The sequence below is a fragment of the Euleptes europaea genome, chromosome 20 (assembly GCF_029931775.1).
Source record: "Euleptes europaea isolate rEulEur1 chromosome 20, rEulEur1.hap1, whole genome shotgun sequence".
In the NCBI taxonomy this organism is placed as follows: Eukaryota; Metazoa; Chordata; class Lepidosauria; order Squamata; family Sphaerodactylidae; genus Euleptes; species Euleptes europaea.
In genome coordinates this window covers 4,246,080-4,272,162 of record NC_079331.1, presented here as the reverse complement: position 1 = coordinate 4,272,162, position 26,083 = coordinate 4,246,080, and the positions used below count along the sequence as shown (strand labels likewise).

The window sequence follows — 26,083 nt, the reverse complement described above, 5'->3', positions numbered from 1 at the left end:
GCGCTTGAACATTCTTGGGTGTCATGTTTCCCCACTTTAATGCTAGTAACAATTTAGCAGCTGTCAGTAGATCTTGGATGATATTCCTATGTATATTGGGTACATAATCTCCGATGAGACCCAGCAAGATAACTTTTGGTAACCATGGTAACTTGCAAGTCGTCATGTGACCTCCAGGTACTAGCCGAAGATCTCCCGCTATTGCAACTGATCTCCAGCCGATAGAGATCAGTTCCCCTGGAGAAAATGGCCGCTTTGGCCATTGGACTCTATGGCATTGAACCCTCCCTAGGGTTGCCAAGTCCCTCTTCGCTACTGGCGGTTTTTTTTTGAGGTGGAGCCTGAGGAGGGTGGGGTTTGGGGAGGGGAAGGACTTCAATGCCATAGAGTCCAATCGCCAAAGCAGCCATTTTCTCCAGGTGAGCCATTTTCACTATCAGCTGGAGATCAGTTGTAATAGCAGGAGATCTCCAGCTGGTACCTGGAGGTTGGCAACCCTCCCCCTCCCCAAACCCCACTCCTCAGGCTCTGCCCCCAAAACCTCCCGCCGGTGGCAAAGAGGGACCTGGCAACCCTACTTAACAATCACAATCCCTGTTGCTAATCATTTTTTTTAAATTTTTTTGCAAAAACATGAGCGCTCTGTTTGCAAACTAGGACAAATTTCTGCACAACACGCCAGCGCTAAATAGAGACGGCTGAGTGTTTGCTCTCTGGGCTTATTGTGCTTCTTTGCCAGCTAGCTCAAGAGAAGACACCTAAATTAGAGTTTACAGAGCAGGAAAATGAAAGGTATAAATGGGCTTTTCAGCTTCCGAGCAAAGCAGTTGGGCGCGTGCTCATGAATTTGTTTCCAGGCAGGCATTTGGGATTAAAATGTGCATGGATGCTGATATTAGATCACACACCTTGCTTTTTGAGCTCGTTCTTTCATGGGGACAGTTCTTTCAGCTGTCGGACTCACGGGATGGCCAGATGAATGAAAGAGAGACCCCCACCCACCATTTGCATTTTCACAAATGACTTGCACCAGCCATAGGGGCCCCCAAACTTGTTGAGCCGGAGAGAACTTTGGGAAAGGCAGGAGCCTCCACAAACTGGCTGTCGCGTAGGGTTGCCAACCTCCAGGCACTAGCTGGAAATCTCCTGCTATTACAACTGATCTCCAGCTGACATAAATCAGTTCAGCTGGAGAAAAATGGCCAGCTCCAGGTTGGGAAATACCTGGATGTTTTGGGGGTGGAGCCTGACGAGGACAGGGTTTGGGGAGGGGAGGGGCTTCAGCAGGGTATAGTACCATAGGCGCCACCTTCCAAAGTGGCCGTTTTCTCCAGGTGAACTGAACTCTGCCTCCTGGACACCGACTGTAATAGCTAGGGTTGCCAGGCCCCTCTTCAACACCGGCAGGAGGTTTTTGGGGTGGAGCCTGAGGAGGGCGGGGTTTGGGGAGGGGAGGGACTTCAATGCCATAGTGTCCAACGGCCAAAGCGGCCATTTCCTCCAGGGGAACTGATCTCTATCGGCTGGAGATCCGTTGTAATAGCAGCAGATCTCCAGCTAGTACCTGAAGGTTGGCAACCCTAGTAATAGTGGGAGATCTCCAGCCACCGCTTGGAGGTCGGAAACCCGAATTGTGGGTCGGGTCACGTAGATGTGCCAGGTGGGTGGAATACTAGGGCACTCCCCCCCCCTCCACACCACACAAGCGATCAGAGTCCCCCGTCATCCAATCTGACCCATCATTTCATTGCGGATGGAAAGTTTGACATTATGTTTGTTTTTCGTGCCACTTCCAGATGCTCTCTCTGGCTCGGTTTCTGCATGCCGTTCCGGGGCTGAGACCCGGGCCGGTCTCTCCACGCTCGGATGTATCACCGAACAACAAGGCGTGACCATCTAATACTCGGTAGGATTTGTTTCCCTGTGTCCCCGTGAATTTCTCCAGCAGTCCGTTTGTTTGTAGCATACTGTATGGCCTTCCGTGCGTAACCTGCCGTGGAAACCACCCCATGGGCAGGATCTAATGACCAGGAGCCAGTACACGTGAACAGGCCCTTAGAGCAGGACTACATTTGGGAAAAGAGACCACATTCTAGTAGAATTGAGACCTGAAAGAGACGGTGTGTTATTGTGGCAATGGGATGCCTACATTAGGGTTGCCAACCTCCAGGTACTAGCTGGAGATCTCATAAGAACATAAGAAAGGCCATGCTGGATCAGACCCAGGCCCATCAAGTCCAGCAGTCTGTTCACACAGCGGCCAACCAGGTGCCTCCAGGACGCCCCCAAGCAAGACGACTGCAGCAGCACCATCCTGCCTGTGCTCCCTAGCACCTAATATAATGGGCATGCTCCTCTGATAACTGGAGAGAATAGGGATGCATCAGGACTACTATCCATTTTGACTAGTAGCCACGGAAACCCCTCTCCTCCATGAACCTATCCACTTTCCTCTTAAAGCCTTCCAAGTTGGCAGCCATCCCCACATCCTGGGGCAGTAGGGTTGCCAGGTCCCTTTTCGCAATCGGCGGGAGGTTTTTGGGGCGGAGCTTGAGGAGGGTGGGGTTTGAGGAGGGGAGGGTCTTCAATGCCATAGAATGCAATGGCCAAAGCGGCCATTTTCTCCAGGTGAACTGATCTCTATCGGCTGGCGATCAGTTGTAATAGCAGGAGATCTCCAGCTGTTACCTGGTAGTTGGCAACCGTATGGGGCAGGGAGTTCCACAATTTAACAATTTATCTCCTGCTATTCATGGGGTGGAGCCTAAGGAGGGCAGGGTTTGGGGAGGGGACTTCAATGCAAAAGAACCCAATTGCCAAAGAGGCCATTTTCTCCAGGTGAGCTGATCTCTTATCGGCTAGAGATCAGTTGGTAATAGCAGGAGATCTGCCAGTGCCTGGAGGTTGGCAACCATGGCTCTTAACCACTACACCACACTGGTTCTCTAGCTGATATTGGTAGTCTGGAGATAAATTCCAGGAGATCTCTAGCCCCCAGCAGTTTGGCAACCCTATTTCAAATGCCCTAAAAATCATGGCGTCCAAACGGCAGTCAACACCCAGTGCCGTTGCCTGAAACCTTAACTGCGAAAATGGGTACGGGACTTCCAGGTTTGCATCCAAAGACCCCCTTCCCCGAGGGCTTTTAGCCAACTGGGTGAGAGCTGTTAGCAGGAGGGAATCGAACAGATCAACCATGGAAGGACGCTGACAGACATCAAAGCCAAGTGATCCCTCCCGGTTCGAAGAAGATGCAGAGAGGCTCGCGGGCCTGGTATTCCAGGGAGGAGACAGTTTAGGAAGTGAGAGAGTCAGACCAAAATGGGAAGAATCATAGAATCATAGAGTTGGAAGGGACCACCAGGGTCATCTAGTCCAACCTCCTGCGCAATGCAGGAAACCCACAACCACCTCCCCCCTACACCCCCAGTGACCCCTACTCCATGCCCCTCCCTCTCATGATCTGCCTAAGGTCATAGAATCAGCCTTGCTGACAGATGGCCATCTAGCCTCTGCTTAAAAACCTCCAGGGAAGGAGAGCTCACCACCTCCCGAGGAAGCCTGTTCCACTGAGGAACCGCTCTAACTGTTAGAAAATTCTTCCTAATGTCTAGACGGAAACTCTTTTGATTTAATTTCAACCCGTTGGTTCTGGTCCGACCTTCTGGGACAACAGAAAACAACTCGGCACCATACTGTACATTACAGCCCTTCAAGTACTTGACGATGGTTATCATATCCCCTCTCAGTCTTTTCCTCTCCAGGCTAAACATACCCAGTTCCTTCGACCTTTCCTCAAAGGACTTGGACTCCAGACCCCTCACCATCTTTGTTGCCCTCCTCTGGACACGTTCCAGCTTGTCTACATCCTTCTTCAATTGTGGTGCCCAAAACTGAACACAATACTCTAGGTAATCTATGAGAGGTAATCTGGTGGAAAGCTCTCTCTCCAGAGAAGATTGCATCAGGGGATTCCTAACATGTGGGGAGGGGGGATTCTCAATTTCGCACCAGTCTCTAAATGGACAAAATTGGGCCTCTTAAGTAACAAGCAAGAAGCAAAACAAGGTAATCTTTTATCCCCTTGTGCCAACGAAAGGCCCCCGCGCAAGCACAGCAATCCTTTGAGTCACACAGAACTCCTCTGCTCGATGAAGCATTCAGTGTGACTCAAAAAATCTGGAATGCCAATACAATCCGATGTATTTTTTAAAAAAAATCATACATTTTCAGCATGACAGCAAGAAAGGTTTTGTAGCATCTTTATCCCCACTCCAACCCCCCCCCCAAAGGGGGGGATTTTGGAGAGGATTTCCCTCCTGCCCTAAAAACATACATCTGGAGCTATGGGGAGACAGCAGAACCCTGGGGACAAGTCAGAATAGTAAATGGGTGCCAACTGAAGGGAGTTTCATCTTGCTTCTGTGTCTTTTGGCATCAACAAATGACATTTTTTTTCATATATCAGAGCTCAGCATTATTACTTGGGTTGCAAGCTCCAGTTTGGGAAATACGTGGAGATTCTGGGGGTGGAGCCTGAGGAGGGAGAGGTTCGGGGAGGGACCTCAGCAGGGTATAATACCATAGAGTCCACCTTCCAAAGTGGGCATTTTCTCAGGTGAATAGATAGCTGTCGCCTAGAGATCAGCTCTAATCCCAGGAGATCTCCAGCCACCACCTGGAAATTGGCTCCCCCTCCCTCACAGTCTTCAAGCAGCGGCTGGATGCTCTAGGCTGATCCTGCACTGAGCAGGGGGTTGGACTAGATGACCTGTATGGCCCCTTCCAACTCTCTGATTAAGGTTGCCAGGTCCCTCTTTGCCACCGGCGGGAGGTTGTTGGGGCGGAGCCTGAGGAGGGTGGGGTTTGGGGAGGGGACTTCAATGCCATAGAGTCCAATTGCCAAAGCAGCCATTTTCTCAAGGGGAACTGACCTCTATCGGCTGAAGATCAGTTGTAATAGCAGGAGATCTCCAGCTAGTACCTGGAGGTTGGCAACCCTGTCTATGATTCTATGACTCTAACCCTACTTATTATCTGCAGACAAGACTCCCTTGCAGAAGAACCGGGGCTGGGGGGAAAAGTTGGCAATGAAAACCAATGCATTCCAGCATGGCATAGTGGTTAGACGGTTGGACTAGGAACTGGGAAAACCAGGTTCGAATCCCCCACTCTGCTATGGAAGCATGCTGGATAACCTTGGGCCAGTCGGACACTCTCAGCCCAACCTACCTCACAGGGTGGTCGTGAGGACCAACTGGAGGAGAGGAGACTGATGTAAGCAACCTTGAAAGGTGGGACAGAGATGACGTATGTAAATAAATAAAAATAAGTGAACAATGGTTCTTCAGTGGCTGAGTCGCAAAAGGATGCAGGCAGAGACCCGGGGGGGAGGGGTGTCATTACAATTTGGCACGTGAGTTATCTGACCCATCCTGGCTCAATAGCTTTGAAACAACAGGGAACAGACTCCAAACTCTTTCCCCCTCCCCCAATGAAACGCAGGAGGAGCTCAGCCAACCCTCTCCCCTGCACAGAGGTAACCATCCCAGCCCCCACCCCAATTCCCTCTGCAAACCTTTGCAGAGCTGTTTCTCCATTTATAGGCATTTCAGCGGAGCTGTTTTTGACGCTCCCAATTGCAAAACTTGCCCACGGTGACATCTAGCTTTACAGAAACGGGGGGGGGGGACAAACCCCATCTATGGCAGAACGCTTCAAGAACAGCCCGAGGGACAAAGCGTTTCTCTCCACCACCCACAGTCGCTTTCCGAATCCACCGATGCAATCCCCGTTTTACCAACCTGATTTTCTCCCTCCTCTCCCCATCTGGAAACAGAATTTGCAGGGGGCGGGGTGTTTGGGAAGAGGGCCAGGGGGCAAGGAGTGTGGGGTAACTGGCAAAAGATATATTGGCTAATGTCACACGCCATGGCAAAAGGCCTGCGGGATGAGACGAGGGGCCAGCTGCCCAAATGCCCTCTGCCTACCCACCTGGGCAAGGTAGGAGATTCCAGTCTTCCTGCACTGAGTCATCTAATTTTTACTCTCCCTCCGTTGCTGGGGGCGGGGGAATTATGGCACAAAAGCGGCAATGTTTGACAACCACAATGTTGTTCTCACTGGCGGGCTGTGGAGGCAGGCGGGCAGGGTGGGGTAGGCCACGGCACCTTCTGGCATGCGTCTCTTGGTTGCCCCTGGCTGATGGCTCAGAGACAGACCACTTGCTTTGCGTGCAGAATAGAATCATAGACTAGAATCATAGAGTTGGAAGGGACCACCAGGGTCATCTAGTCCAACCCCCTGCACAATGCAGGAAATTCACAACTACCTCCCCCACACACACCCAGTGCCCCCCCCCTACTCCATGCCCAGAAGATGGCCAAGATGCCCTCCCTCCCATGAACTGCCCAGTCATAGAATCAGCATTGCTGACAGATGGCCATCTAGCCTCTGCTTAAAAACCTCCAGGGAAGGAGAGCTCGCCACCTCCCGAGGAAGCCTGTTCCACTGAGGAACCGCTCTCACTGTTAGAAAAATTCTCCACCCCCGGATAATTTGTTTGTCTGCAAGTCAGATAAAACCAAGAGAGACCAGGGATTTGACTTGTATATGCAACCTTATGCCTCCACCATGCTACCATGTTTGATACATAGGGTTGCCAAGTCTCTCTTCACCACCCGGGAGGTTTTTGGGGCACAGCCTGAGCAGGGCAGGGTTTGGGGAGGTACTTCAATGCCATATAGTCCAATAGCCAAAGTGGCCATTTTCTCCAGGTGAACTGATCTCTATTGCCTGGAGATCAGTTATAATAGCAGGAGATCTCCAGCTACTACCTGGAGGTTGGCAACCCTATTGACACAGCAAATGCATTGCATGCAGAAATCTCCAAGTGGGAGGACCAATCCCAAGTCTCTTGAACAGCAAAGGCTCAAGAGCTCGGGCAAACCCTAAAAGTTGGCAACTTGCAAACTGCGGCAGCAATTGGAGCCAACATGGCCTCAAAAACAACCAGGGAGATTTTAAAACTTTTTTTGTTTTGTTTGGCTAGCCAGTATAGCGCATTGAGGCCTGGAAGGCCCAGGTTTGAATTCCCCACTCCGCCACCCTCGCAAAGCTGTTAGCAAGAGGAAGAAGAACTGAAAAGCACTTGGTGTAACAAAATGTACTAGTTACGGCCGACATAACATTGTGGGAGGGGACCTTGATTAACTTTAGACGCCTGAAGCTGCCTCCTGAGATATAACGACAGATCCAAGGACACCAAGAGAGCTTCCAGAGCTGACTGGGGATTCGAACTCAGGTCTCCAAGGTCCTAGTCTTGCCACTATAGGCCATTCAGCATGAAAAGCAGGTGCTCTCCCACTCAACCATGGCCCTCCCAATAGAAGCACACTACTTTGTAACTCAGGAGCATTGGGTAAAGATCATTGCAAGCACCTTGAAATGGAAAAGTGTGGGGGGAGCATGCACCCCGGGGCATGCTCTGAAGCATGATGTGCTCCAGTGGAGGAGGCTGGGTGTTCACAGTGAGGGATGCGCATGTGAGAATGGGGAACCCCATCTCCGCCTGCCTTGAGCGAGAGATTTGATGGGACAGGCAGGGGGTCAGGCACATACACACATGAGCACACACATGAAGCTGCCTTATACTGAAATCAGACCACTGGTGCATCGAGGTCGGTATTGTCTACTCAGGCCGGCAGCTGCTCTCCAGGGTCTCAGGCAGAGGTCTTTCGCATCACCTACCTGCCCTGTCTCTTTAACTGGAGATGCTGGGGCTTCAACCTGGGACCTTCTGCATGCCAAGCAGATGCTCTACCACTGAGCCACGGCCCCTTCCCTTAATATAAGTGGGTTGAACACATGAAGCTGCCTTATACTGAATCAGACTACTGGTCCATCGAGGTCAGTATTGTCTACTCAGGCTGGCAGCTGCTCTCCAGGGTCTCAGGCAGAAGGTCTTTCACATCACCGACTGCCAGATCCTTTTATTAACTGGAGATGCCAGAGATGGAATCTGGGATCTTCTGCATGCAAGACAGATGTTCTGTCCCGAGCCATGGCCCTTCCTCTATAATACATGAACACATGAAGGGTCTGAATCAGACCCATGGGTCAGTATCAAAATGGGTATTGTCCATTCAGACCGGCAGCGGCTCTCCAGGGTCTCAGGCAGGGGTCTTCCACACCGCCTCCTACCTGGTCCTTTTAACTGGAGATGTCAGGGATTGAACCTGGGACCTTCTGCATGCCAAGCAGAGGCTCTGCCACTGAGCCACGGCCCCTCCCCTTAAATATACCTACAGTGAGGATGGTACTGGAGGGTAGCTAAACTTGCAGAATCAATTTTGAACGTCTGATTGGCAAAACTGCAGAACGCTGGAAGCCAGGAGGCCGGCAAAACGAAATTTCACTTTGATTACGTTGTTCAGCTCTTACGGTTTTGACATTTACAACGAAGATCGCCGAAACAGAGCAATACGTGTCCACTACCCATAGCCCATGTTCACAAGGGAAAGCAAATTATATCAATTACATGCAACTGCAGTAGCACATTTACGCCTGGCTTATGTATGCCGCACACAGCGCTGGCTCTATCACAAGGTGATTGTAGGTGGGTCACCTCGGGGCAGAGGTTTTCTTTTTTGGGGGGGGTTGGCAACCTCACATGAAGCTGCCTTATACTGAATCAGACCCTTGGTCCACTGAGGCCAATATTGTCTATTCAGACTGGCAGCGCCTCTCCGGGGTCTCAGGCATCACTGACTGCCTGGCCTTTTTAAACAGGAGATGTTGGGGATTGAACCTGGGACCTTCTGCATCCCAAGCAGAGGCTCTACCACTGAGCCAGGATCTCAGGCAGGGGACTTTCCTATCCCCTACTCTGCCTGGTCCTTTTAACTGGAGATGCTGGGGATTGAACCTGGGGCCTTCTGCATGCCAAGCAGAGTACCACTGAGCCAGGGTCTCAGGCAGAGGATTTCCCCATCCCTTGCTGCAGAAGCAGAGCATGCTGCCTGTGTTCCAAAGCACCTAATATAACAGGCATGCTTCTCAGATCCTGGAGAAAAGAGGTATGCATCATGACTAGTATCCTTTTTGACTAGTAGTCACGGATAGCCCCTCCTCCATGAACATGCCCAGACAACCCCTCTTAAAGCCTTCCAAGTTGGCAGCCACCACCACATCCTGGGGCAGGGAGTTCCACCATTTAACTCTGCATAGTGGAAAGAAATACTTCCTTTTATCTGGGCAGGTGTGGCTGCATCAGGGGTCAGGGAGGTGGTGGCAGCAGCCAAGGCTACAGCTGCCACCACCGTAAGTCCTCGGTATGGAACGAGATTGGTCTGGGATACCGAAGGGGCTGATATCAAGGAGGAAACAGCAGGCCCCTTCCCATGCACCAGTTCCTTACGGAGTTTGCCAACTGCTGCCACAGCGTCCCCCAAAGCCCACCCCCCAAGAATTTAACCCTTAGTAGCAAGTGAGCCAACTGCCTGCAAATCAGGGAGGAAATAAGGCAGCAACCAAGCAAATGATAAGCTCATGAAAACCACCACTGAATCATATTCGACGGCTGAAACGCAACAGCATTTGACGGCTGTGTCTGCGTCTAGAATACATGAAGCTGCCTTCTACTGAATCAGACCCTTGTTCCATCAAAGCCAGTATTGTCTACTCTGACCGGCAGCGGCTCTCCAGGGTCCCAGGCAGAGACCACATCACCTACCTGCCTGGTTCCTTTAACTGGAGATGCCGGGGATTGAACCTGGGACCTTCTGCATGCCAAGCAGATGCTCTACCACTGAGCCACAGCCCCTCCCCAAGTGACTTGATGGCATTTCACACACAGAGAGAGAGATAGCACAGGGTAGTGGTTAGAGCAAGGCTGGGGAGACCTAGGTTCCAATCTTGCCTCAACCCCATAGTTTATGGCATCACCTTGGGCCGGTCACTTTCTCTCAACCTAACCTACCTTGCAGGGGTGTTGTGAGGCTCAGTTGAGAACAAAGGACAGGCTAAAAAATGGGATTGCAATTAAAAACTGAAATGCAAATAGCCTTTTTGATCTAAGAGAATTGGACTGGTAGCATGCGACGGTGGTTACAGGCGACAGCGTATCGAAATTCAAAGCTGAAACCCAACAAACAGTCTAAATAACCAAGAGATGGCAACAAGTTATATAAATAATTTTTTAAAAGCATTTGGACTTGCAATATTTTCTCCTTCAACGTGCAAAGCCAATTCCACGTTATTATTTTCTCAGGCAAAACCCGACGGATGAATTTAGAAAGTCTACCAAAAAAACTGGCAACCTACTCTCTCGAACTCAGCACCCCTAGTCCCCAACATGCAAGATGAAGGAAATAACAGGGATCTACCTTACAGGGCTGTGGGTGAAGTTCCAGGAGGGTAGATTTTGCTTGAACCAGGAGAGATTTCTCCTATTAGGAGAAACTCCAGAACGGAAAGAGCAATTTGACAAAGGAACTAATTGGTGGGGGTGGGGTGGGGGTGGGGGGTTCGAAAAAAGCAGAAATGGAACAGCCATCTGTCGGGGGCGCTCTAACTTTGGCTTTCCTGCAAAGAGCAGGGGGCAGGGCCTGGGAGACCTCTTCCAGCTCTGGGGTATGATTTTAGGGAGCCTCAAAGGTAGAGCTGGAAGCCATAAAATCTAGAACAAAATAATTATATTTATTATACGGTGTGCACAATAAGTTTGTTAAAAACACAGGGCTTGGAATACTGGCTACATACATATTTGCATGATTTTAGGGATCCAACCAAAGGCAAGCACTGGGGGGAACGCATGAAGCTGCCTTATACTGAATCAGACCCTCAGTCCATCAAAGCCAGTATTGTCTACTCAGACCGGCAGTGGCTCTCCAGGGTCTCAGGCAGAGGTCTTTCACATCACCTACTTGCCCGGTCTCTTCATCTGGAGATGCTGAGAATGGAACCTGGGACCTTCTGCATGCCAAGGAGAGGCTCTACCACTGAACCACGGTCCCTCCCAATCAGCATTGTCTAAGACTGACAGCGGCTCTCCAGGGTCTCAGGCAGAGAGGTCTTTCACATCACCTACTTGCCTAATCCCTTTAACTGGAGATGCTGGGGATTGAACCTGGGACTTTCTGCATGCCAAGCAGATGTCGGTCAATGCCTTTCCTTGCATGCAGAAGGTACCAAGTTCAACCCCTGCCAAAAGGAGATCAGGTGCTAGGAAACAGACCCTAGAGAGTCACTGTCGGCCTGCGAAGGCCACACCTGGCCAAGCAGACCAAAATTATGGCTTTATGCCACCTTGGTATGTTTCCCTTTTAAATCCCATTTGCCAGAGATGAAATACATGCTTCGAGGGCACATGGGAATCAGCAAAACATGAACACGCTCCTCTTTGGCAAGGTTGTGCTCTCTGGGGTGGGGCTGTGGCTCAGCAGTAGGGCATCCGCTTGGCGTGCCCCTGGTTCAATCCCTGGCCTCTCCAGTTAAAAGATCTGGCAGTAGAGGATGTGAAAGACCTCTGCCTGAGGCCCTGGAGAGCTGCTGCCAGTCTGAGGAGCAATCCTGACTTTGATGGACCAAGGGTCCGATTCTGTAGAAGGCAGCGTCATGTGTTCATGTGTATGTGATCCTCCTCCAATTTCAACACCAGGGCCTGAACTGCCAACAGTAATCTAGACAGGGCCTCTGAGCGTGTGCAGAGTATCCTTTCTAAGTAACTGTTCATGCACATTGGGGATGAGAGTCTGTAGTTTGCAGGTAAGCCTAATCCCAGGACATGCTTCCTTGTAAACAAAGTCCTTTTCATACAGTTTAGTGAGGGTACCAGCCATTGCCCGGTAGCGTAGCTATTTTTCCTGCCCTGGCAGCGGGCACGGCCACAGTAGAGGACTTGGCCCTGGGCTAATCCCTCCTCCCTCTCGCATTCATAACTGCTGGGACATGCTCCAGCCCCAGATATCAGGCCAGGGGGCGAGAGACTCAAAACCGGGAGGCTGCACCCAGCCTGGGTGCCAAGCCGGCTGCACTGTGGGCAGAGCCTGCAATGAATCGGACAGGGGCGGTCGCCCCCCTCTCCTGGAATGCAGCACCTGCGGATGAGCAAAGCGATGGGGTTGTGTCAGCTGGATGCACAGCCGGCGTGGGGGTGCCCCCCCAAACCCGGGACAGATGCTTCGTGGTAGGGGAAAGTGGTCGACAAATTCGCTGAGAAGGGCGATAAGGGGGGCACAGAAACGGGGACGCAGCCCAAAAAAACCAACAATAAGCCCAAACCGCCCCAAGTCCCTCATCACCTGAGTAAGCACTCTGCTTTGGCTTGGCAAAACCTCTCCAAAGCCTGCGTACCGGAGGAGACAGATTCCGATACTAAGGAAAGGGCTGACGCACAACAGCCTGATTCCAAAGCCCAATTCATGAATGCACCACACAGACACACAAACACACACTGGCCCTCGAGACCTCTAATCACAGTACCAGATCCCCCCCACCGTTCAAAGCAACACATACACAACCAGAAGGGACGAGGACAGGACACCCCCAGCAAGCCCCCCCATCCCTCGCCCAAGAATAAACAATCCAGCAGCATGCCCCAGACAAAAGAGCCCCCAACAGAAGACCCTGGCTTGCAATCCTCACCTTATGACGGGCGCCCAGAGAGAAGCATCCTTCCCCCACCAAAGACACCCCCCCTGCTGTCCCTTGCAAGAGCTCTGCCCACCCCAAAATAAAGCCTCTTCCCCGGCGGCAGGCACCCTCTAGGTGCAGACACGCAACCCCTGTGCGACCCATGGGCACGCACCACTGGCAACCTCTGGATAGCCCTGCAGCTGTTTACACACACACACCCCTTGCCAGTGTTAAAAAGCCACACCAGAGAATCAAGACTCCTACCTATCTTGCGTGGGGGGAAATAAACCCTACACTGTGTCTGTTTGTGTATATTGTGCACTGGGGTGTGTATGGGAGGGGGGAGGAAACCCTCTCCCCCTATAAGAGGTCACCCCAGACCCACAAACCTCAGAAGAAAATCTGTGACACCATGGAGGCTGTGTGGGGGCAAGAATTTGGGGGTTGGGAGAGAGAAAAGGCATCGCTGGCTTTTATCAGCGAGGAAGGTAGAGTCTGTATAGAGGGGACGGTCTCCCACCTGGACCCCCCCCCCAAAAAAAAACCTTCAAATCTAAACCTCCAATTGCACACTCTCTCAAACCCAAGTGTGAGCACCCCCCAACATCTGGAACAGAATTGCAAACAGGCAGCATTCTTCTCTTCCCTCCCTCCCCCCCCCAAAAAAAAATTCTGAGCCTCAAACAATCTATAACCCAAAGGGCAAAATCTGGATAGCTCCAGGTGTGAACCTTTACACCCCATGAGATGTATCTGGAGAAGGTTTCTAAACTGGCCTCCCCCCAGCCCAGCAAAACAGACCTACAAAACAAAGCTCCCCTCCCCTCCCCAAGCCTAGCTCGGAACACCAAAAGCCCCTAATCCGGAATATAGCTTCAAGGCGTTGGACCAGACTTCCTCCAGATCCCCCCTCCCTTTCCAGCCGTGTCGACAGCCCCGCTGTGGCTCCAAACCGGACCCCCCCCCCCAAAAAAAACCCCCACAACCTCCAGATAAATCTTCCAGATCTCTTGGACTGCCTTGCCCACAAAATGGATCAGAACTCCCCGATTTCCTCGAACTATCCTTCCAACAGGGACCAAGACCCCCCCCCCCATTGTCCAAATTCCCTCGAGTCCCCCCCCCCCGAATCCGGATCAACTCTTCCACTGCAACCTGCCCCCTAACAATCCGGATCAACCTCTCCATTTCAACCCCCCCCGGACATCCTGACCTGTTCTTCCATCGGACCCCCCGGCACCCCCCCCCCACAACATTCCGGATCTGCCCTTCCATTGGAGCCCCCCCCCAAAAAAAAATTACAACCCGGACCGGCCTCTCCATTTCACCTCCCCCCCCCGCACGAAATCCGGACCTGCCCTTCCACGGGAGGCTCCCCCCCCCAAAAAAAAGCAATCCGGATCAGCCTCTTCAATTCACCTCCCCCCCCCCGAAATCCGGATCTGCATTTCCATTGGGACCCCCCCCCCAAAAAAAAAGCAATCCGGGTCAGCCTCTCCAATTCACCTACCCCCCCCCCCGAAATCCGGATCTGCATTTCCATTGGGACCCCCCCCCCCAAAAAAAAACACCAATCCGGGTCAGCCTCTCCATCTCAACCCCCCCCCCCAAGAATCCGGATCAGCCCTTCCACTGGACACCCCCTCCCAAAAAAAAATAAAACCCACCCCCCTACCGGCTCCGCGCCCCCTTACCGGCATCTCTCATTCTCGCCGCCCGCCTCCCTCGGTGCGAAATGGCATCTTCCAGCCGCAGCTCCCCCCGACTCCAAGCCGCCGCAGCCTCGCCTTCCCCCGGCCGCTGCTCCGGCCCCTCCAGCGCCGTCCTTTCCTCTCCCCCCCCCCAAGTCGGCCCAGGCGCCCCCCCTCCGGATCGGCCCCCTCCTGCCTGCCTGCGAGCCCCCCTCTAGGGGCCAGCGGCCGGCCGCCTCCTCCCGCTGCCTGGCCGAGGGCAGGTGGGCAGCGCGCAGGGGGCGCGCAGGTGGGCTGCAGACGAGGCCGGGGGGGACGCGGGGCGCATCTCCCCGCCGGAGCTAGCAGCAGAGTCGCCTTTGGGGGGGGGGAGATAGAGAGAGAGGGGGGAGAAGAGAAGCAACCTGGCCGCCTCCCTCCTGATTGGAGGAAAAGGGGGGGGGGAGAAGTATACTAATAGAAAGAACAATGGGGAGGGGGGGAGATCTGGATTCCTAAAATGCAATGGGGGGGGGAGAGGGGAGAAGAGAGGCAGCCCGCCCGCCTGCCTCCAATGCAGAACCTAGAATCAAGCACCTAATCTCAACGCCCCCCCCCTCCCCACTTTCCCTAATAATCCTCCAAGCCAGGACCAAATGTGGCGGAAGGGAGGAAGAAAGAGGGAGGGGGGGGGAAGGAGGGAGGGAAAGAGGGGAGGGCTGTGCAGGAGAACTGGGTGTGGAGAGCGGGAGGAGAGAAGAAGCCCGCCCGGAGATCTCCGGCAAGGGGGGGGGGAGAAAAATGTCTCCTTAGGCGGAGTAAAGGAGAGGGAGGTTGGAAGAGAGGGGTCAGGATCTCCTCTCTGCAGAAAGGAGGAGAGGAGGGGGAGGCGTAGATGGGGGGAGAGAAGCCCCCCCCCCGCGTCTCCCCCCTCTCCTTTTTGATCCGGCCCTTTCTGGCTTTGATGCCTGAATGAGGGTGCCTCGACTCTCCAAAGCACCTGCATTGCTCTCTGAGATGCCCCCGGACTCGAATCCAGCTCTTTTCCTGCAGATCGGTCGGGCTGCCCTCTGAAACTATGACCCCCCTCTTCTAGACTTACAGGGACGACCTGGCGTGACCACACTTGTAAGGCCTGGGGGCTTGAGAACTGGCCCTCCAAAGCGAGGGTTGCCAACGGCCAGGTGGGGCCTGGAGATTTCCTGGAATTACAGGTTGTCTCCAGGTGGCAGAGATCCGTTGGCCTGGAGGAAATGATCACTTTGGAGGGTGGGCTCTATGGGATTGTATTCCGTCGAGGTCCCTCCCCAACCCAAACCTTGCCCTTTAAGGAGCATAAGAAAGGCCCTGCTGGATCAGACCGAGGCCCATCAAGTCCAGCAGTCTGTTCACACAGGTGCCTCTAGGAAGCCCCTTTCCAGACGTCACCCCTAAATCTCCTGGAAGTTCCCCATCCGGAGTTGGTAGCCCTGCTCCAACCCTGCCCTTGGAAGGATGCATCTTCCTACCATGACCAGGGGAAAAATAACAGGGGAGTTTGGGGGTTTTAAGGGGAGGGGAACTAGGCTTTGTAGGGGTAACAGAGAGACCGGGAGTTTCTTATCTCTCTCTCCCCACTTGGTGGAAACTGCCCTGGCTTTGGTTGGCAGGAATTGTTCTCCTTGTATCTTGGTGACCCGGCAATTTAGAAATAAAGACAGGGTCTGTGGTTACAAGCCCCAGGCTTAGATGGCTGTCAAAATCAGCTGGACAAACTGACCGAAAAGAGGTCTGTCGGCAGCAATTAGCCCTGATAGGTAAATGGAAGAAGAAGAAGAAGAAGAAGAAGAGTTGGTTTTATATGCCGAGTTTCTCTACCACTTAAGGAAGAATCAAACCGCCTTACAATCACCTTCCCTTCCCCTCCCCACAACAGACACCCTGTGAGGTAGGTGGGGCTGAGAGAGTGTGACCACTAGCCTACGGTCACCCAGCTGGCTTCGTGCGTAGGAGTGGGGGAAACCAACTCAGTTCACCAGAGTAGCCTCCGCCACTCATGTGGAGGAGTGGGGAATCAAACCCGGTTTTCCAGATCAGAGTCCGCCGCTCCTAATCACTGCTCTTAACCACTACACCAGGCTAGCGCATGGAACCTCCATGCGCAGATGCAGTGTACCTTTGAATATCTAACACAAGGGTCTTCACACCCCGAGAGGCTCCCGCAGACATCTGGCAGGCCGGATAGAAGTTCCTGGAAGAGACGGGCCTTTCTCTATGGCAGCAAGGTGGGCATTTATGTTGTTCAATGTCAGCAGTAGCTGCTCGGGAAATTGAAATTAAAAAAAAAAAGGACGGGGAAAAAGAGCTGACATTTCTAAATACGTAATGAATATTTCCACCCGTCGGAGAAAACCCAAATGAAATCTTGGCTTCATAACCTGGTTACAGTGAAGACCTGGGCACTGAATCAGATTTGAGTCCAAATACAGTCGATAGGATGCAGGCTGAAATCCACAACCTAGATCCGTGGAAGCTCAAGAGGTCAGTCGTAATAATCTCAAGAACAGAAATTGAGAGAGAGAAAAAGAGCACAGTTTGTGTGGGATACTAGAGAAGAGGGCACAGAAGCATGTGGCTCAGTGGTAGAGCATCTGCTTGGCATGCAGAAGGCCCCAGGTTCAATCCCTGGCATCTCCAGTTAAAGGGACCAGGTGAGTAGGTGATGGGAAAGACCTCTGCCCGAGACCCTGGAGAGCTGCTGCCAGTCTGAGTAGACAATACCGACTTTGATGGACCGAGGGTCTGATTCAGTAGAAGGCAGCTTCATATGTTCAAAGGCACCCTTGCTAGTTCAAAGCAGTTAGCAAAATATAAATAACGTAGCGATCCTTTCTGCAAATCGCACAGAGCTGGGAACAGAAGGGGACGGGAAGTGTTTTAGTCAACACTCCTTGTCAAAAGAGCACGGCGTTCTCACCATGCCCTCGGCTGCTTAAAATACAAACCCAGGGAGTCTGCCCTACCCGGCAATCTGCTTGCATGTGTCTGCGGGCCATGTGGATCCCGCCAGGCCTCTGCCAGAAAAAGACCTTCGGGGTCTGCGGTAGAACAGGGAAGTGGAGAGCCGGAGTGGCGTAGTGGTTAAGAGCGGTGGTTTGGAGTGGGGGACGCTAATCAGGGGAGCCGGGTTTGATTCCCCGCTCCTCCACATGAGCGGCGGAGGCTGATCTGCTGAAGTGGATCTGTTTCCCCACTCCTCCACATGAAGCCAGCTGGGTGACCTTGGCCTAGTCACCTACCTCACAGGGTGTCTGTTGTGGGGAGGGGAAGGGAAGGTGGTTGTAAGCCGGTTTGGTTCTTCCTTAAGTGGTAGAGAAAGTCGGCATATAAAAACCAACTCATCTTCTTCTTCTATCTGGGATCCTCGGCCTAGAGTTGCCTGCAGTTGAGCGTGAGATCCTTGATATGCAAAGAAGGTTCTCAACCACTGAGCGATGACCCCCACTCAACCTTCCTGCCCTCTTATTTCCTTGGATAAGGAAGCCCAATTTACTAAATGAGACTGTCAACCAACGGAGAGCTTTTTAATGCTTTTAATTGGGCTCTGTTTAACCAGTTACTCTATTGCATTCTCATACGTTTGCAGGCTACCAAGGTCACTTGGCTGGGGTCTTTGGGGAACGTTAAGCAACTGGAAGACATCTGCCAGTTTCCTTAAGAAAACTTGCCCCATTCGAAGAAAAATGTCACCTGTATCAATACCTTTTTCAATCCCCTATTTATGCTGCCAGAACTACAATTCATGCAGGCCTTTTATGCTTGGCTGTTTCCCTCGTGGTCACCCATCAAACAACTTTGGGTCTTTGATAATGCATGCCATTTCCGACCGTCAGAGGTCGCCTCGCTCTCCCCCTGCGTTTCCCCACATTTTGCCCGCGTTATCAAATTCGAGATAAAACAGGTCTCCGAAAACGCAGGGAAATGCAGGGGGAGAGCGAGGCGACCTCTGACGGTCAGAAACGGCATGCATAATTGAAACCAAGACCCGAAGTTGTCGGAGGGGTGACGGCGAGGGAAACAGCCATGCATAAAAGGCCCCTGGGAAAATATATATGAATGACACCCCCTTAGCTCACATTAGAGGCCCCACATCACAGAAGGTCCCAGGTTCAATCCCCGGCATCTCCAGTTAAAGGGACTAGGCAAGGGGGTGACGTGAAAGACCCCTGCCTGAGACCCTGGAGAGCCGCTGCCGGCCTGAGTAGACAATACTGACTTTGATGGACCAAGGGCCTGGTTCAGTATAAAACAGCTTCATGTGTTCATGTGTCCCATGGGTTAAAAATCCCCGTCCCTGACTGAAATATACCCCTGTCAATAAATCAGCTGAAGAGTTAGTGGATTAATCTACTGATGGAAGCAGTCGGCTCTCGCAAGTCTTATTCTGCAAGCCACGGCCAAAGCCGCCTCTCCCTAATAAATCTCAGAGTGATTCATGCTTAAAGAAAGCGCCATGTGTTAGAAAACCCAGCAGCTAGAAACCCAACCAGGCTGAGGACAGAGGATTTTTGTCTGTTCCTTGCGCACCAGCCCCCCGCCTGCCTGTTTTTCTATGCTCATATCGCTCTCCGAGCGGCACATCCCCGTGCCGAGCGGCACTGCCCACTGGTTTCCAACAGAGGGTGCCAACGTGGTGCGCATGAAGTCCGCCATGCACCCGCAGGAGAATAAAATGCAGGGATGAGAAAGTAGGGGAATGGACGCCTTTCCGAAGGCTCCCAATACAATCGCCCCAGCTAGAAAAAGCAGCCAGTACCAGGCAGAATCTGTCAAAGAAACCAGCTGGGGGTGGAGTCCCATGCATTGGTCCAGAGAATCAGCCTTGTTTGAAAGTGCCAGAGAGGCAGGGAATAATGGGAAGGGGGGGAGGCATCTTTGCATAAAACAGACAGAGAGGATTCAAAAAGGGGATTGAAGAAGAAGAAGGAGAAAGAGGAGGGGGAGGAGGTGTTGGTTTTTATATGCCGACTTTCTCTACCACTTAAGGAGGAAACAAACCGCTTGCAATCACCTTCCCCCTCCCCACAACAGACACCCTGTGAGTTAGGTGGGGCTGAGAGAGCTCTAAGAGAGCTGTGACTAGCCCAAGGTCACCAGCTGGCTTCATGTGGAGGAGTGAGGAAACCATCCCGGCTCACCAGACTAGTGTCCACCGCTCCTGTGGAGGAGCGGGGAATCAAACCCGGTTTTCCAGATCAGAGTCCACCGCTTTGATCTTAACTACTACACCATGCTGAGATTTTAGAAAGGGTTTTAAAAGGGTTTTTAAAAAGGGTTTTAAAAAGGATTTTAATGGCTCGGAGAATCTTCTGGGCAAGGAGTAGGGGTCACTGGGTGTGTGTGGGGGAAGTAGTTTTGAAATTCCTGCATTGTACAGGGGGTTGGACTAGATGACCCTGGTGGTCCCTTCCAACTTATGATTCTATGAACTTTCGTAGCATAGGGTACAGAGGCATACAGAGGGCTCCCCAGGGTTTGGCGGATGCTCGGGTGGGTTTCCCGACCCATCTGCTCTGCCACTTGCCGAAGCTCAGGAAGACCTCTTTCACACCTTCCCTTTTCCACAACTGCACCAGCCTGCCACCACCCTCATTTTCAATGCCGCTGGCTCGCCCACTTTGCTGGATCCTCTCTCCGGGAGACCTGGGTGCCAAGGCTAGAGCCTTACTCATGCGCCCATGCCTCATGAGAACCCCTTGGCATTTTTCATTCACCTCGCCTCCCCCCAACTGGGATCCCTTGCCTCTTTTTCCTCTGTAGTTTTTCCTGTACTATCTTTCCTCTTTTTTCCTTTTTTTGAATAGCAGATACCAGAAGAAGTGAACTGTGACTCAACAAAAGCTACTGGACTCTTGCTCTCTTCTACTGCTACAGACAGACAGATCTATCTCAAAGCAAACCAGAATTTGTGGCATCTGAACATTGCCTAAGACAAAGATGTGTCCCACCGTATAATGAGTGTAGAGCAATTATGGGAAAATGTCCAGAGGAGGGCAACAAAGATGGGGAGGGGTCTGGAGGCCAAGTCCTATGAGGAAAGGTTGAAGGAGCTGGGTGTGTTTAGCCTGGAGAGGAGAAGACTGAGAGGGGATATGATGACCATCTTCAAGCACTTGAAGGGCAGTCATACAGAGGAGGGTGCCGTTGTTTTCTGTTGCCCCAGAAGGTCGGACCAGAACCAGTGGGTTGAAATTAAATCAAAAGAGTTTCCGTCTAGACATTAGGAAGAATTTTCTAACAGTTACAGCGGTTCCTCAGTGGAACAGGCTTCCTCGGGAGGTGGTGAGCTCTCCTTCCCTGGAGGTTTTTAAGCAGAGGCTAGATGGCCATCTGTCAGCAATGCTGATTCTATGACCTATGGGAGAACATGAGAGGGAGGGCACCTTGGCCATCTTCTGGGCATGGAGTAGGGGTCACCGGGGGTTTGGGGGGAGGTAGTTGTGAATTTCCTGCATTGTGCAGGGGGTTGGACTAGATGACCCTGGTGGTCCCTTCCAACTTTATGATTCTATGTAGCTGGTTATTTATTTATTTTTTAAAAAATGGTTTGTAGTCCTCGTTCCAGTGGCAAGGAGTTCCGCAGCTCCGTTCCAGTCCCCGCTAGCTCACTCCATAGTTCGCCACGCCGATCAGGCCGCACGGTGGACGCCCGACTGCTTCCCTCTTCCGCAGCCTCCAGCTCTTTCCTTTGGTGTTTTTCCAGACATATTGTTGGCAGTTTCAAATCATTAATAGTAACAGCAACACTTCAGAGAAGAAGGAAGGCCGGGCCCGGGGAGGGGGGTTGGTTGGTAAGGATAATGAAGCCAAGTGGGCGTTCGAGAGGCAATGTGCTAGAGCATCTGTGTGTGTTTGTCATTTAGAAACATGTTGGGGGGGGGGAAGCAGAACAGAGAGGGGCGGGTGTGAAGAGGGCAGGGAAATTAGGTGAGTGGAGGAATGGTGCGGATCCCTGAAAAGAGGGGGTGGGTAAAGGGCCCTTTTGCACCAACTGGGGGCCGAACGAAAGAGAAGGGGTGGGGGGGAGAGAAAAGAGCTCTGAAGCCGAAATCAATTCCCAGCATCTTCCAAGATCAGAGAGGTTGGTTCTTTGCCTCCAAAGTGACATTTACTATCACTTGAGCAGAACAGATTTGGGCAACGGTCATAAAAAAGATCAAAGACGAGGCGGCAGACTGAGGCAACTGTGTGATCCGGTTGTCTCTTGGAAATGAAGGCAACCCTTTAATTACCCCTCCCCAAAAAAGCCCCAAATAGGGGTTTGCATCCAGGCGGTTCGAGGCGCATTCCAGAACGGGTTGTGCTTTTTCTGTTTTGTTGGAGACAGACACACCAGGCTGGGGTGCGAAGGACACGTCACGCGTGGGAACAAAACCCGTCGAACTCCGCAATCGATGCATCCCATTTACTTATCGGTTTACTTCATTTCTACCCCCACCCCTTTCCCCCAATGGGGACCCGAAGCGGCTTACATCATTCTTCACAACAGCCTCGTGAGGCAGGTTAGGCCAAGAGCACGGGACCGGCCCAAGATTGCCCGGCAAGCTTCCGGGGCAGAGCGGGGATTCGAACCCGGGTCTCCCAGATCCGAGTCCAGCACTTTAACCACTACAGAAGGATTGGTGAGCATATTCTTGTTAGTAAACATTTCATGTGTCATACAGATAAAGGCCTTCTTTTCTGTTCTGCCCATGGAACTAAGGGTGTTTGAGTATGCGCCGCACATTCTGCTTGCTGGTCTATTCGCGAGCAGCCCATCCGGCAGGTTTCTTTCCACATATCAAACAGCGCAGCGCAATCGGCAGCATTTCACGCATGCGCATTCTGGCAAAGCCCAACGGGGGTCCGAGTTTCCTTCCCCACCTACCTGTCGTCACTCTGCACTGCTCTGCAGCCAATGGTTTAGACAATGAGCAAGCAAACAGATATCCAGAGAGCTGGGTTCGAGCCCAGCAGCACCTTAGAGAAGAAGGAGAGTTGGTTTTTACATGCCGACTTCCTCTACCACTTAAGGGAGACTCAAACGGGCTTACAATCCCCTTCCCTTCCCCTCCCCACAACAGACGCCCTGTGAGGTAGGTGGGGCTGAGAGAGCTCCAAGAGAGCTGTGACTAGCCCAAGGTCACCCACCTGGCTTCGTCTGGAGGAGTGGGGAAACGAATCCGGTTCACCAGATTAGCCTCCGCCGGTCATGTGAAGGAGTGGGGAATCGAACCCGATTCTCCAGATCAGAGTCCACCGACCGCTCCAAACCACCTCTCTTAACCACTACCCCACGCTGGGTGCATAAGCTTTCAAGAGTAAAATCTCCCTTTTTCAGACTGGACAAAGGGAGATTTAACGCTTGAAAGTTTATACCCCCAAAACCTTGCTCTAAGGTGCTACTGGACTCAGATCTACTCCAGACCAACATAGCTACCTTCCCAAAACAGATATTCAGAGGCAATGGAAAACCACCTCTGTTCATCTCTTGCCCTGACCTGGATGGCTCAGGCGAGGCTGATTTTTTCCAGATCTCAGAAGCTAAGCAGTACTTGGATGGGAGACCGCCGAGGGAGTCCAGGGTCGCTACGCAGAGGCAGGCAATGGCGAACCACCTCTGAACGTCTCTTGCCTTGAAAACCCTACGGGGTCGGTGTAAGTCTGCTGTGACTCTACGGTGCTTTCCAACACCACCGCTACTTCGATATGACCTAGAAATCGGAGATTTACTATCAGTGTGTAGGACAATTCACACTTCTCCACCAAAGCAGGGGCCGTGGCTCAGTGGCAGAGCATCTGCTTTGCATGCAGAAGGTTCCAAGTTCAATCCCCGGCATCTCCAGTTAAAGGGACTAGGCAAGTAGGTGATGGGAAAGACCTCCACCTGAGACCCTGGAGAGCCATGGAGTGGGACCGTGGCTCAGTGTAGAGCCTCTGCTTGGTATGCAGAAGGTCCCAGGTTCAATCCCCGGCATCTCCAGTTAAAGGGACCAGGCGAGTAGGTGATGTGAAAGACTTCCGCCTGAGCCGCTGCCGGTCTGAGTAGACAATGCTGACTTTGATGGACCAAGGGTCTGATTCAGTAGAAGGCAGCTTCATGTGTTCATGGGGCATCAGGGTTGCTCCAGAACGCAGAAGGTATTTTCACACTCGCAAGCTGAAACCTTCCAATAAGTCGCACCAGCTGCTCATGACTCACTTGAGTAGTCTCAGACGGGGAGGGAAGATTCGTACCAGGCAATCAAGGAAGATACACTTCACAACGTCCTATAAGCCTCATCAAGGCCGGCAACAAGATATAGATGCTTTCCTGTAAACGGAGGCCAGCCCAAAGCAACCCAAAGACAAACATGGGAGACGGGGTTTGTGTGGGTCGTGGCTAGGGTAGGAGATCTGAATTCAAATCTACTCTCAGCTGTGAAGCTCAACAGAGTGACCTTGGACTTCTCTCTCTCTCTCTCTCTTTTAGCAGGGATGTTGTGAGAATGAAATGGAAGAAGGGAGAATATTTTACGCTGCTTTGGCTCCCCATCGGGGAGAAAAGCGGGGTGTATACAAGGCAGTAAAATAAAGCAGAGCCTGGGAAACGTGCGGTTAGCACGAGGAGCGGGAAAGCTCTAGGATTGTACGCTGCCGGTCCGGATCCGAAGGCAGTTTTGCAACTGCGCAAAAGTCCATTGAGGGTTTGCTAATTAAATACACTGGCGTCGCTCGGTTCCCTTCCAGCCAGCGAGGTGTCGTGGTTGAGAGCGATGGACTCTAATCTGGAGAAACGGGTTCGATTCCCCGCCCCTCCATGTGAAGCCTGCTGGGTGACCTTGGGCTAGTCACCGTTCAAACTCTCTCGGCCCCACCTACCTCACAAGGCGTCTGTTGTGGGGAGGGGAAGGGAAGGCAATTATAAGCCGCTTTGGGGCTCCTTAAAGGTAGAGAAAAAGCAGGGTATAAAAACCAACCCTTCTCCTCCTCCTCCTCCTGAACGTAACTGCCCATGCTTCCTTCTGGTATTCTGTGTTATGTTTGATCTACCACTCTGCATGACTGCTCTACGGTTGGATTCACACAGCTGACAGCGGCGAATATTATAAAATGATTTTGCTCAAGCTGTCTTCAAAAGAAAGCAAACCTGTGATGGGTTTTTTTGCCCCATGCTAGGTACCTGTGTAAACCTTGGGGACGAACGGAACGAGCGCTTTGCTATATCACAACGAGGGAAAGTGGTATGGGGGTTGGCGCGCCGGGGTTCAAATCCCTATGACCATGACTGGGGGGAACTTTGGGCCCCTGTTTCTCTCTGCCTTCCCTACTTCACAGGGTTGTTGTGAGATCACATGGTGGAGGGAATACCATTAGGGTTGCCAGGTCCTTCTTTGCCACCGGCGGGAGGTTTTTTAGGTGGAGCCTGAGGAGGGCAGGGTTTGGGGAGGGGAGGGGCTTCGACGCCATAGAGTCCTATGGCCAAAGTGGCCATTTTCTCCAGGGGAACTGACCTCTATCGGCTGGAGATCAATTGTAATGCATGATATCTCCAGCTAGTACCTGGAGGTTGGCAACCCTCCATACCATGTCACTGCTCTTGGAGGAAAGTAGGGATATAAATATATGTATGGACACCATAGATAATTCAGAACATGGTGGTAGAAAGCTGGAAGGTGTCGCCACAGGCGTATGCCCGAGAGCGGAGAACTTAAGAAGGACCACACTGGATCAAGTCCACCAATTGCAGCTTGTCTTTTCTTCATTGGTCAATCACATGCCCCTGGGAAGTTCTCAAGAGCGAAGGCTCTGGGGTACTCCTGCCCCCCCTGAGCAGCATGCTGCACCTGCAGCTGGAGGTTCCATTCTGTAGGTCTGTCCTCCTTGGCTCCCTTCTCCAAGCCTCCTCCGACAGGGTCACCAGCATATCTTGTGGTGGTGAACTCCATGATGCCATACTGTGTTAAAAAACAAAACTTCTTTTTGAACCTGTTTTAATGGTACAGATCTGGGTTCTGAAGCCATTGAGATCTAGTGAGATTGAGATCTTATAAACAGACCCAAGATTTCTTTTGACAGAAGCTCAGAAATGCTTCTCTTTATTCATTTCCTTCATTTGTGCCTCTCCTTTCTCCCCAACGTGGACTCAAAATGGCCTACATAATTCTCCTCTCCTCCATTGTATCCTCGCAACCGCCCTGTGAGGTAGGTCAGGCCGAGAGCGCGAGGCCGGCCCAAGGTCACCCAGCGAGCTTCCCTGGCAGGGTGGGGATTCGAACCCGAGCCTCCCCCCCAGATCCTAGCCCGCACATCCTAATAGATTAATTTCCACGCAGGTCCTCAGCAGACGGCCACTTTCTTAGCTTTACCGTCGCTGCCGCGCTCCAGGACCACGATAATTGCATCCGTGTAACTCAAATGGACAGCTCAATTGACTCGAACTTGCGGAATTGCTCTTACTGTTGCCCGAGAAGCACACCAACTCACACACACATCCCCCAAGCTTCATAAACCGAGCACTCAATAATTTATTCCTCTTAAATGTCAGCCCACGAGCCTGTTATTCATTATCCTTTTCCTACTTAAAATGTTTCCAGTCGGCTGGAGGTGGATGTGGGGTGATAAGGCTCTTCCCACTTTCCGCGTCGCGGTCCGCTCCTCGCTACAAAATTCCTCAGCTTCTCCCAGTCCCTAGCCAGAAGGCAATCCCCCTTTTGACCTTCCTGAAGAGGACTCGGGGGTCGTCTGCTGAAGCTGGAGGGGGAGAGATTCGAAACAGA

The 26,083-nt window shown here is 52.1% G+C and overlaps 1 protein-coding gene across 2 annotated transcripts in view; it reads right to left on the bottom strand.

Annotated features, from left to right (window-relative positions):
* LINGO1 (leucine rich repeat and Ig domain containing 1) overlaps positions 1 to 26,083 on the bottom strand; it is a 136,362-nt gene that overhangs the window by 45,746 nt on the left and 64,533 nt on the right. The window contains exon 1 of one of the 2 annotated variants that reach the window (XM_056865650.1): positions 14,331 to 14,392. The exons of the other annotated variant lie outside the window; for it this stretch is intronic. Coding sequence (XP_056721628.1) covers positions 14,331 to 14,336 — 6 coding nt within the window. The 5' untranslated portion in view covers positions 14,337 to 14,392. Of the gene's footprint in view, positions 1 to 14,330; positions 14,393 to 26,083 lie in introns of those variants that run through there. 2 annotated transcript variants of the gene reach the window in all.